General features: G+C 42.0%; 1 protein-coding gene across 3 annotated transcripts in view; it reads left to right on the forward strand.

Moving 5' to 3' along the window:
• The window catches only part of RORA (RAR related orphan receptor A), a 688440-nt gene that overhangs the window by 669142 nt on the left and 5803 nt on the right, over window positions 1-13495 (forward strand). For all 3 annotated transcript variants that reach the window (XM_070578616.1, XM_070578631.1, XM_070578627.1), the window contains 6 exons: window positions 1578-1973; window positions 7824-7945; window positions 9425-9557; window positions 10228-10335; window positions 11801-11911; window positions 13086-13198. In XM_070578616.1, the coding sequence (XP_070434717.1) occupies window positions 1578-1973; window positions 7824-7945; window positions 9425-9557; window positions 10228-10335; window positions 11801-11911; window positions 13086-13198 (983 nt within the window). The remainder of the gene's footprint in view (window positions 1-1577; window positions 1974-7823; window positions 7946-9424; window positions 9558-10227; window positions 10336-11800; window positions 11912-13085; window positions 13199-13495) is intronic.

Below are 13495 nucleotides of genomic sequence, written 5' to 3' on the forward strand. Positions count from 1 at the left end.
CTGCAGGTTTTATCTTCCGATGGCTCTGACAGTTAGACATCTCTCTTATGAACTTGTAAGTTAAAATCACAAGTTGTGTGTACATTTTCTCAAGAGCTGATCCTTTCATTTCACTTACAGGATGGCATGATTACTGTTGTTAAGGCAAAAGTTAAAACAGTTCACAGTTACAGCAGAATGAGTTTCACCAATGGGTATTAATCCCCTTGGGTGTTCTAGAGTATTCTTTTCAAAAAGATAAGGTACTTTCAGTATGCCTTGTGGAGATTTTGTGTATAAGTGACAGCAGATGTTGTGGGCTTGCAGTGAATTTGGGGCCCCACGTCAGCCTGATTACTCCAACCAGCCCCACCAAAGCTTGTTTCCTGAGTTGTGGAAACTAGAAATTGACCAGTACCCACCTCACTTGTTTGCTCTGTGAAAAGGACAACGCATCCTCCTTGGCGGGAAGAGAATCCACCAGCTGGCCTGGCTAGGGGCCGTGGTTCCCAGTTTCACTTCCATCTATCCTGCCTCCTGCCCCAGACTTGTAGAATTATGATGATGGTCAGATGGGTGATTTCATCCACTCAGTCGGTATAAATTTAACCACAATCAATTAGGAGATCTTAGTCCCTCCAGCAGAGGCTTTATCTGCATTTACAGAGTTGGGCTGAGAAATAAATGGGTTAGTGGGAGAGTTCAGACCAGGAAATCACAGGGCTTTTCTTCTCAAGTATCTGAGTGTTTCAGGAGAAATCATTTGGGATTCTGAATGAAATGGAAGGTTACAACAGTCATTGCTCCACTCTAAACAGGGGGACACATCACAGGGAGAAGCATGGCAAACACAAATTCGCCCTACAGGGATCGTACACAATATTTGCGCTTCCAAGATTCCGATAACCTGTTTACTTGAGGCTAAATGAGAACAGCAGAAAGTGTCATTTAAAGATGGGTCCAGGGGTTTCATAGGGCTGCTATGACCCAGGAGAAGGGGAGGGGCCTTCCTAGAGCAGGTAGACCCAGAGATGTAATCCAGGGAATTGCAAGGGCCTCAACCAGTCTGTTTAGGTCTCTCAGTGAAGCCCCAGATTTGGCTGTTGGATTGGGAAGAAACTCATTTGAGTATACGGAATAATGAAATGAATGAAAATTGAGGTTTGACTGGTTGTGCCTCACTGTACCTCTGTGAGTCTGTACATCCCTGTGCACGGTCTGAGCACTGGGAAGAAAAAGAGGTGGCCAGCTGCGTGGGTGGAGAGTGAACAAGCCCATTGAGTCACCTATGGCTCCCACTGAACATGGGGTTAACGTAACAGCAGGAAAACAAGGTGGTCATTGCTCTGGGTCTCTTCTACTGGTGCTGAGTCTGTTTCTGAAACTTAGTTCCTCTGGGATGTGTCTTGGCTATTGAGGTGTGGAGCAAGCCTGTGTGGGGTGAGACTGTTTTCACCTCTGGATCATGTCCTTATTTTGTGCTTATGTGGTTTTTGATTGAGAGTGTCTGAGACTTCAAAGGAACCCCCAAAGTATGCAGGAGAGGGTAATGAAGAAAAGCATATTGTATATGGTGTGTTTGGGCATTTTTCTTCCAGCTGTAAAATTTGGCCGAATGTCGAAAAAGCAGAGAGATAGCTTGTATGCAGAAGTGCAGAAACACCGGATGCAGCAGCAGCAGCGAGACCACCAACAGCAGCCCGGAGAGGCCGAGCCGCTGACTCCGACCTACAACATCTCGGCCAACGGGCTGACGGAACTTCATGACGACCTCAGCAACTACATCGATGGGCACACCCCCGAGGGGAGCAAGGCAGACTCTGCGGTCAGCAGCTTCTACCTGGACATACAGCCTTCCCCGGACCAGTCAGGTCTGGATATCAATGGAATCAAACCAGAACCAATATGTGACTACACACCAGCATCAGGCTTCTTTCCCTACTGTTCTTTCACCAATGGAGAGACTTCCCCAACTGTGTCCATGGCAGAATTAGGTAAGGTCTTCCATGTTCCCATTTGGATGCACTACTCACGCCATTCGAAGTAAATAGGAGATGTTTGACCTTCCTCTAATGAGTTATGTTATTAAAATGATGCAACTAAAAGGGTAATTCACCTTTACCATATGGACTGCTTCATGATTCCATCCTGCTCCTTGCTTTTGGCTGTCCACTCTTTCCCATCGTATGTTGACCTGAGCATCAGAGATGGGACAACACTAACTTCAAGCAGTCTTTAAATTCCACAGAAAACTGCAAGCTGAGGGAATGGCCCCCACTGACTTCGTTAGTTATTTACTTTAGTTATATTTCAGGTATTGCTTTGTACCTAAAGTTGTCAAAATGGCAGCCCACAAACTGAACCTGGTCCAGAGACATGTTTTTTGAATCTGGTCCAGCGCAGAGTTTTAAAGTTTTTGACTTGGTTGCTAAAAGTTTAAACCTGGACAATTCCACCTAAAAGTTCATATTTTCAGCTTCCTGTGTGAGGAAAAAAAATAATCTGGTTACACTGGACCAGCATTTGTGAATAGCACCAACCTCTGGGCGCCAGTTGGCCCTAACACCTTGAGGGGGTACTATCCCACTTTTCCCGTTTATATCCCTGCCCAGCCCGTGTAGGCATCTAGATTTTGCAACCCCGATGTAGTCTATAAATGTTAAATGGAAATTGGCTTCTTGATTTGCCAAAATATTTCAGTGATGGATATTGGTGACAAAGCTGGTGTATTTCATCAAAGACTCACCATGAAAAAAATACCCTGTCATTTCCGTATTCCTGGGACAGTGTTGCTTCTTGGGAGACGTGACCTAGAAATGTTGATAACACAGACAATGGAAAACTTTCCATTTCAAGGAAGTCGTGTTAACATCCTCTGTTATATTTAATCGATTTTTAAGTACAGCACTATTATTAGAGAAACTTTGATAAGAACCTTTGCTGTTTTCAAATTTGATCTGCTCCTCCCCATGATTCCTCACACAAGGTTATAATCCTTTGGGATATTTCAATTAGTTGCTGTGGAGATGACTAAGTTAATACGAGGAGAGAATGAAGACTTCAGATGGAAAAGAACCAGCAGGTTCTGACCTGAGCACAGACATCCTCAGTTCACAGAAATAATGGTTGTGTTCTTTAGATGGTTTCTCCACCTCTGTACCCCATAAAACATTTTTTAAGTGAAATTTATATTTCCAGTAAAATCTTTCTCCAAATAGAACAAATTGAATGTTCTTTACGGTTTTTACACAAGCACCTCTTTATGGGTCTAAATTTAAATCCTCAAGAGCAGGGACATTTTAAGCCTGGTCTTTAACCACTGAACAGCATTGAAGGTGCATCGCAGCTCTTTTGATTAACAGAGAAACCTCTGAACTAGAAGCCAAGCTGAGCAGAGGTAGGTTTGATTTTTTTTTTTTTCTTGAACTAGAACAAAAACCTTCCGTTTTTGTCATGAAATCTTGGTTGGCTGAGCCTTAAGCAGAACTGTAATGAAAGTAAAATTTTCAGAAATGAATAAGGATTTGATTGAAAGCTGACATGATATCATGAAAAATGACCTGGCTCACTTTAGGGTTGCTTCTCCCTTATCATACATACTAGTGGATCCAGCCCGTGTGCTTGTCAGATGTTCAACCCTGGAATAAATCCAAGGGCTTAGCCAGAGTGTTGCCCTTGAAGATGGCACTTTGGCTAAATGTGCGCTAATATCAGAGTGGGACCCGAATGGCTAAGCCGAGGCCCCCAGACCCTCCTTCCCCCACAAACCAGTTTCCTCTTCCACAGTTGTCTCTTCCTTGTGTCGTCTGGGAGCTCAGTGCCCTCATATGTCCTCCATATTCTTCTAAATTAGGGATTTTTCACATGCGTTGTGACATTTCCCAGGATGGATAAAATTAACTCATTACTAGGACTACTCTCATATCCAAAACTAAACAAGAATTTATCTGAAAAGGATATAAATTGGGCTTTCATTTTCTACCCCCTTTACATGCAGAAAAGAGTTTAGGGAGCTAAGAGTAGCATAAAAGTGGACAAAGACGTTGCTCCTTCTTCAAAACTCTCTGAAGCCCCCGATATGGCCTTTGGGGCTTAAGTTCCGCTATCTCTTTAACTAAGACTCGACGTCTTTTTAGGTTAAATTTTGTCATCAGCTTTTTTTTTTTTTTTCAAAGATTTTATTTTTTCCTTTTTCTCCCCAAAGCCCCCCGGTACATAGTTGTGTATTCTTCGTTGTGGGTTCCTCTAGTTGTGGCATGTGGGACGCTGCCTCAGCGTGGTCTGACGAGCAGTGCCATGTCCGCGCCCAGGATTCGAACCGACGAAACACTGGGCCGCCTGCAGCGGAGCGCGCGAACTTAACCACTCGGCCACGGGGCCAGCCCCTGTCATCAGCTTTTAAACAAATGAAACAAATTGTACAATTGGAAAACAAATTGTAAATTAACATATCCTAAGCCCAATTCTACCTTTCAATAATAGTCTCTACAATCCATTAATTTTAGTGGAGATATGCCTGCATTCCGGGCTAGGAAATTTTGCCTTAGATGTACAGTTAGTACCTGAATTATGCATTCCAGATCAGTAGTCTTGGTTCATGTAAAAAAAGAAAGCTAACTGCACTTGTTACTATAATCGATCACTAAACTCCTGTGCAAGAGAGACACTTGGTATATTGGGCAAAGCATGAGACGAGAAGTCATCTCATGTGAGTCCTAGCTTGGCTATAGGTTGTACAAGTGAGCATGAGTCATGTAACCTCTGCAAGCTGCAGTCTCCCCACCTAGAAAATATTAAGATAAAGAGCACAGACGCTGGAGCCAAAATGGGAGCTTGAGTCATTGGCCACTTGCCAGCTGTGACACCTTGGAAAAGTCACTTAACATCACTGTGACTCAGTTTCCTTATCTGTAAAATGGAGATAACACTAGTACCTTCCTCCTAGGGTTATTATGAAAATCAACAAACTATATATATTCAGAATATATATATATAAGTTCTGTGGGTCTGGCACATAGTAAACGCTATATAAGTGTTAACTATTATCATTATTAATGTTATTGTCTGTAAACTGAGAAGAGTTTGGACCAGATGATGTCTAAAGTTCCTTCTCACTTTGAAATTCTGTGACTAACTCAGAAGTCAGGATATCTAGACCTTGGCTTGTGTTGATGAGACTATCATGGTTGAGGAAGGGAACTGAGTTATCCACCGAGCTCAGACCAGAAACCAGGTCTCCTAACTCCTAGTTCCAAGGTATTTCACTATTCCAGACTGTTTCTCTGACAGGCCACACTAACTTCTTAACTTCTACTCAGTCTGGCCGTATTCTCCTTTGCTGAAATGGAGATTTAAAAATAGCAAAGTGTCTAAAATCTTACACTTGTCAAATCAACTGTGAATTGGAATCAAAGGGAGTTGCTGGTGAGAATGCAGCCACTGCCCTCTACTGGTGGGTCGTGGACATTGCATCATTCATTGTCACTTCTAAAAGCTGGGCTCAAATACGTAGGGATGAGTGGGAACAATTTTTAGGATGAAGTCAAACAAGATGCTGACCATCGTGACTGGAAAAGAGGCATGATCTGGAAGAGAATACTAGGAGCCTCTTTCCATTCCTCACCTCATAGGATCCCCCAGCTTCCCTGTGAACAGTTCATCATTTTTTTTCTTATCTGCAAAAACTGATTTCCTCTTTACACATTTATCTTGCTTCTGACTCCCCATTATTTTTGTCTTTATTCCTCTCTTCTCTTCACAAGTGTCACTGGTTCTAAGACACAATTTACTGGCTTCTCCCTCTCAGTTTCTCTCAGTCTCTTTCTTTAAATTTTTTTCTTTTATTTGTTTGATTTTTCATCGTATCTGTTTATGTTTTTTCTCTGTCTGTGTGTTGCCCAGCAGGGCTGTTATGGTTTATTGCGTTTCGGCGTCTCTGCAGAGTTTCTGGTTTCGAGCTCTGTTTTGGTGAACTTGCTCTCTCTTCACACCGTTTGTCTTGTTTAGTATGGCTCTTGATGAAAGCAGTAACAGATTTCCAAACAAATAGAGACTGTTCCTCGTGTTGCCAAGTTTGCATGCAGCACCGTTCTTTCAAATGGCTTTCCTGTTACATCTTCAAGACCCCGAGAGGGGGATCGCTTTGGGGTTTGGCTTCATAGTCGCAGAACCTCGTCGATGCTTCTTTTAAACACTTCTTTAGTTGTCCTTTCCTTCCGTAACAATTATTACCAATCTACTTCAGGCTCTCAGTCCCTCACATCTAGATTCCAGCGGCCTTCTGTTTGGTCCTCCTGCCTCCAGCCTCGCCAGGCTGCAATCCACGAATCACTAAACTGCTTGTTCTATTTCCCCAGACACAACGTTTGGCCTGTCAGCTGCCCCTTGAGAATCCTGCTGACTGCGCCTGTTAATCAAGTCTACGCTCTCAGTCCTGACGTTCAAGTTCCCTCTGGATTTGGACTCTTACCTACTCATGTTTCTGTTTTGACACCATCACTTTTCACATCTACCTGTCTCCCGTAAGGCCATCATCTTCCATCCCTCTGGCCCACCTCCGCACACCGCGGGCCTCTGCCTACCGAATCCTCCTCATCCTTCAAGGTCCAACTCAAATGTTCCTCTTCCGCCAAGAAGCATCCCCTAGCTCCTCTCATCTCTCTCTTTCCTGACAGCACCTGTTGTCTTGTCTTCTTTCTTTTCTGATATAAATTCAGCTTTATGCTTTATTGTCTAATGTCTTGAACTCTCCTTTCAGTGTGTCCATACATGTTCACCAGATTATAAGTTCCTAGAGAAACTTCCTTGGCATCTATTTCTTTTCTTCTTGAGGAAGATTAGCCCAGAGCTAAGATCCGCCGCCAATCTTCCTCTTTTTGCTGAGGAAGCCTGGCTCTGAGCTAACATCCCTGCCCATCTTCCTCCACTTTATATGTGGGATGCCTGCCACAGCATGGCTTGATAAGCAGTATGTAGGTCTGTGCCCAGGATCCAAGCTGGCAAACCCCGGGCTGCCGAAACAGAGTGTGGGAACTTAACCACTACACTACCAGGCTGGCCCCATCTGTTTCTTTTAATATCTTCAAACTCCCTACACTCCAGTGTAATAAGAACAAATATTTACATAGCACGTGCTATGTAACCCTCTCTGTTCTAAGTGCTCAACTCATTTAATTCTCATAGAAGCCCTGCAAACTAGGTACTGTTTTCTTCATTTTACAAATGAGGAAACCAAAGCACAGAGAGGTTAAGTAACTCACCCAAGGTCACACAGCTAGTAAGTAGCAGAACTGAGATTCAAACTCAGGCACTCTGGCTCCAGAGCCCATCTCTTAACCCCACACTCTGTATAGTGATATAGCAGGCCCTCAGTAATGCGTGTTTTGTTATTTGCAGGAAAAACAAAAGAAATATACAGTTGTTATCACAAAAGAATACCATTTCCTAATTTTCCAAGAGTACTCCTCCCTAGGTCAATGTATATGGCAGATGTGTCTCCATGAAAATGCCAAGAAGAGTCTGTCAGTCATTTCCCACACCTACCTAGGTCAATATTTATTCATTCCCAGACATTGGTGTAAAGGCACAGAAGAAGGTCAAGGTCAGGAGGGTCTTTGAAGTCACCACACCTTACTGCTAAATGTTGGCTTTGCCTGTCCTTCATCCTCATGTTCCAAAATACAGAATAGTTCCAAATGGCTTATTTCAATATGAAAGCTAATTGAAATCGGTTCAGCATGTTGCTTTATACTTGTTACTTTTTAGATCAAATACAAAGTAGGGAAAACACTGATTATCCAAAGAACTTGGCTTTTCATGTTTGTGATCTTCTGTTTTCTCCTTAGAACACCTTGCACAGAATATATCTAAGTCACATCTGGAAACTTGCCAATACTTGAGAGAAGAGCTGCAGCAGATAACGTGGCAGACCTTTCTGCAGGAGGAGATTGAGAACTATCAAAACAAGGTACACTCTGAAGAGAGTTCTCTAGGATCGGGGCAACATTGGGGAAGGTGTTCGTGCGGGAGATTTGATCAGGAATACAGACAGACCAAAGAATGAGTGTCTTTCATCAGATGTCAGATTTCTATTTAAAAATCTTTCTTCCAGAGCTGATCATGTACTTGGCACTGTGTCATCTTCCTGAGAAGCCAGTGTGAGAAATTTCAGCAATAGCAAACAAATTCTAGTGTGCCTGTAACCACGCATGTATCTCCTACCGTTTGTCAGCTGCGGGGCTAGATTAAGCAGCTTCCAAAAGGCTAAATGAATTGGGGTTTGTCCTGATATCACAATGGAAGATTTCAAGGTCTGGAAGTGGATGTAAAATAATCTGAGCCTCATGTTTCCAGAGGTGGAGAAGAAGGAGTTTAGAGAAGGTGTCCAAAAAAAGGCTGGGAAGCTATGATGGTAACTCCAGTCTGAGCCTCGCACTGTGAGGCTGACAAACGGTGCTGCTACTTGCCTTTTCCTATGAAACACTCTGATCAGCAAGCCACCAAAATCAGAGGGCAGGGCTGGAGAAGGGGAAATGTTAATTAGCCATTCCGCCTTTGGTAAAAGAAAATACTGTGATTTTCCTCAATAATCTTAGAAATTCAGACTTAGGAAGGACCATAGAGATTATCTAGGCTAATTTCCCCCTTCATTTTACATATGAGGAAACTAACATCCTTGGGCATAAGGGGGGAGAGCAAAAACAGCAGGACTAGCCCATGACTCCTAGCCCCTAATTCGAGTTTCTTTCACCCCATCATATTGGTGGAAAGAACCTTAAACTAAGATTGGGGGAACAAGTGAGCCATGTAAGAGCTCCAGGTCACCCTGTCACTGAGTTGAAGAGTGGGTGTATAAAAGGAATTCAATGGGATATGTTGGGGGAGAGCAGCACGTCACTTTTCGTTTGAGGTAGCAGGGAACACCAGCGGCCAAAGTGACAAAGGGAAGCAACAAAACGGTAGGAAGTGGCAAGGCTGTGAAATGAAGACAAGGATGCTGTAAAGCACCGAGCTCATAGCCTGCGCACAATAAATGTAATTGATGCCTCTTTTCTTCCCTTCCCCCCGTAAGGCGGTGGTAAATTCCCCAAGGCAAAATCATTGCTTAAAAGAAGATCCTACTTTGCTGCTCTCCGTAGCCCAGGGTTAAAGCAGCGCGTGCCTTGCTTCCCTGACTCATGTTTTCATCTTCAGCTACATATATACTCATAATATCTTGCCCCTGTCCCTTTGCCACCAAAATGGTAAGAAAGGAATTGGAAGAGACGAGAAAGGATTTGGAAGCTATTGTTATGTCTCAAATAACTGGCCAACTGTTAGGTTTTTAATCCTCTAGGGCTTTTTGAGTCCATTTCCAAAGAAGGATTTTACAAAATGGGAACAGTGAAAACAACGGTGTCAAGGATGCGAGTGGCCGCGTATGTTAATGTGTTTCCCTCTTCCACAGCAGCGGGAGGTGATGTGGCAATTGTGTGCCATCAAAATTACAGAAGCTATACAGTATGTGGTGGAGTTTGCCAAACGCATTGATGGATTTATGGAACTGTGTCAAAACGATCAAATTGTGCTTCTCAAAGCAGGTATGTGCTTTGCCCGTGAATTTTGAGATTCCTCCCTAACCTGCTTTCACCGGCTTATTAAAGAAATGCTGGGTAAGGAAGGTGTCGGGAGCAGTTCTTCTCCAGTGATAATAGCTCACGTTTCTCTTAGCAGAAACTGAGTTCTTTTTAAAGAGTTTTGAGCCGTTTGCAGGAAACTTTCCCTCCGTTTTGTTTCTCCTCTGGGTGAAAAGATTAATATGAAGGACACCTGCGTTCCCCCATTTTACCATCACCTGTGTTTGGTCTCTATACTCCAGATCCTCAGGAGGTTACTATAAGTCGTTAGAAAGAAGGTTGTGGAACTCAGAGAGATAGCCCTCGGTTTTGTTTGTTTTCATAAATATGAATCAGTGTTTTCCTAGCAACTCTGAGACTCTATGTTGCAAGACAGAAGAATGCCAAAGAAGTAACTTATAAATCAATCTCTCTTTGGTAATACAGGCCTTCACTTCAGCTCGAGTCTTTGGTTACATAGTGAACTTTGCCCTTTTAAATAGAGAGCTGATGTGACTGAGAGCCCACTGGCTAAACGCCGTGGTCCGGGCACACGATACCCACTGCCGGACTCAGAAAGTGGTCTCCACGTTAGTGCCTTCAAAATGAACTCTCCAAGATGGACTAATCCACCCAATTTCTGCCTTTTGCGTAGGTTCTCTAGAGGTGGTGTTTATCAGAATGTGCCGTGCCTTTGACTCCCAGAACAACACCGTGTACTTTGACGGGAAATACGCTAGCCCGGAAGTCTTCAAATCCTTAGGTAAAGACACCTCTGGGGGCTTTGTCTTCAAATCAGGGCTATAGGAGAAGATGGGAGTTCAGTGAACGCTCTTACTGAACAAAATGGAAAGTGGTTATTTGGAAACAAAAATTAAAGGATTTCAGGGGCCAGCCCTGTGGCCTAGTGGTTAAGTTTGGCATGCTCCGCTTTGGTGGCCTGGGTTTGTTTCCTGGGTGCAGACCTACACCACTTGTCAGCAGCCATGCTGTGGTGGTGACCCACATACAAAATAGAGGAAGATTGGCACAGGTGTTAGCTCAGGGTGAATCTTCCTCAGGAAAAAAAAAATTAAAAGATTCCATACCTATGTTACTTTATAGTTAGTCATTGTAGAAAATTCACACCGCTCAAACAGTTTTTGTCTGTTATATGTAAAGGTCCAGAGTTTCATTTTATCTAGTTGGTAATCCAAGAAATTTATATTATATATCCTTCTAATTCCCTTCCAGATTTTAAGAACTAGATTTTCAGGGGATATATTATTCAGATAAACTAGAGGATGTGATTTGATACATAGAATCAAGGAAAGAGATAAAAGTCTGCCCTTCCATACTCCTCAAATAACAACCATTAATGAGAATTAAATGCTGATATCAAAGAAATAAAGTATAGCTAAGTGAAACTGACATAAACTTTAAAAATAAATTATTTTGCATTTCTAAAATTTAAATAAAGTGGGATATAGTCATTAAGAAAAATGAGACAGTATCCAAGATATAAGTGATTTTAAAATCAGTTAAATGACAGAAGTTTTGTATAATTTAGTAGAGCCCACTGGCATTTAAATATATGTACATAACATGCAAATCTGAAAGAATAGACACCAAATTTAACCAGTCTTTTGGGGATGGATTATTATTCTATGGGACTTTCACATTTTATATTTCAGTTCTGTAATAGTTATAATGATTTTACCACTATAATGTGTCATTGCTTAGGATTTATAAGGGTGTTTTAGATCAGATAGAGTAGAAAACAAAAAGTGAGGGAATGTAACATTTGAGTTAGATTGTACTGTTAGACTCCACTGGTCGAGTGTGGGCTCTGAAGCCAGGCAGCCTGGCTTCGGATCTCAGACTGTTACTTCCTACCTGTGTAACCTTAGATACGTTACTATTCTTACAAGTCTGTTTCCTTACCTCTAAAAGGGGATAATAATAATTCCTCCCTCATAGGGCTCTTGTGACAAAGTAGGATACCCAAAGAAACTGCTTAGAGCAGTACCTAACATAGTAATGACACATCAGAAGTTCACTGTCGGTATTTTGAATGATGATGATGGTGGTGATGGTGATGCTAGCTAAACAGATTTTTCTTTTAAGATTTAAAACTGTTAAACAGTAGAAATGTTATCACTATCCCCTTTGATCTTCAACTACTAGATCCATTTTTCTCCTGGGATAATAACCAAAATCCTCAACTGTCTTTATTTTAATTTTGGCAGGTTGTGAAGACTTTATTAGCTTTGTATTTGAATTTGGAAAGAGTTTATGTTCTATGCACCTGACTGAAGATGAAATTGCATTGTTTTCTGCATTTGTACTGATGTCAGCAGGTAAGGTAACCAAATAAAAATAAAATGGTTTAAAAATTATCGAGGTAGGAGCCGGCCCCGTGGCTGAGTGCTTAAGTTCGTGTGCTCAGCTTCGGCATCCCAGGGTTTCGCCGGTTCGGATCCTGGGCGCAGACCTAGCACTACTCATCAAGCCATGCTGAGGCAGTGTCCCACATGCCACAACTAGGAGGACTCACAATTAAAATATACGACTATGTACTGGGGGGCTTTGGAGAGAAGGAAGAAAAATTTTTTTAAAAAATCTTACAAAAAAATTATTGAGATAAAGAATTTATGTAAGGTACATAACTTTTAGAATATTTGGGGGACTACCAAGAGAGGCTGCCACCCTTACTAAATCTAATTTTAATTTTTTCAAAGAGCAACCTCCACCCCCCCAACATACGTACATATACCCTTTTAAGAAGACCTCATGCTGTTCTGACAAAATCTTAAGAAATGAGACTTGAATAAAACCCAGTCCACAATTAACCTCCTGCTACCAAGAGAAAGGCTGTGGTTGAGTAGGGTTGCCCTCCCTAACACCAATCTCCAAGATAATGTGGTTTTTAAGACACCCTGCTTTTTCTTAAAATCCATTTGGATGTCATCTACAAGTTTTTCTGAATGTAATCTATGTTTTCGACCAGTACTGCCTCTTGGGGATAATCAGTTTTGCAAATTTATATCTTCTATTTGAAATTCTTACATATAAAGACTTTCTCTTAAATTAACATCCCTTAAGTCATCTGGAATTCCATTGACAATTTTAGTTGCCTTGGATTATAAGGCAATTTTCATATTTGCCAGAAAGGCTAGCCGGATTGATATGAGTATTTCTTTCAGAAATGTAATTATTAGAGAGGCTCAAGGGGCCGTGGTGGCTTCATTTCCACTCGTATGAGTAGACCTTAGATAAAATGGCTGTCCTTTTGGAAGGACCCTCCCTTCCATTAAGTATCAGTACAAATGGAAAGGTTTAACACTCTTTTATAACTGTCATCCGTCAGTCTTCAACTCCTTTAGGAACAAATTTGGAACGAGGCCTGAAACTGGCCTGTCAGTCTGTAATTCTGCATTGTGGTATAATAATCTGTGTCTAAGAGTCAGGAGGAATTGGGTGTTCTGACACCATGTTGGAAGAATACTAAGGAGTATCATTTTTCACGTTTAGATCGTTCATGGCTGCAGGAAAAGGTAAAAATTGAAAAACTGCAACAGAAAATTCAGCTAGCTCTTCAACATGTCCTACAGAAGAATCACCGAGAAGATGGCATACTAACAAAGGTGAGAAGCACGTTTCCACTGGCATGGCCTGACTTATCCCTTGCCACAGATCAGTGCTGCCCGCTGCCCTTGTAAATCATCTGATAGGCCCCCAAAAGTATCTGTAAGCAACAGGCTACTGAACAGAAAGAAACATCTCCATTTCGAAACATTCTGTTGGGCCAAAATTCAGGTTAAATTTATTATCATTGGTTATAAAGTGTCCTGCAATAATAGGGTAATGGTAGAATTTTTTTTAAGCATTAATACATTCTGGACATCCTCCTTCTATTCCATCAAAGTTGGGCATAAAGCAGA

The sequence above is a fragment of the Equus przewalskii genome, chromosome 1 (assembly GCF_037783145.1).
Source record: "Equus przewalskii isolate Varuska chromosome 1, EquPr2, whole genome shotgun sequence".
Lineage (NCBI taxonomy): Eukaryota > Metazoa > Chordata > Mammalia > Perissodactyla > Equidae > Equus > Equus przewalskii.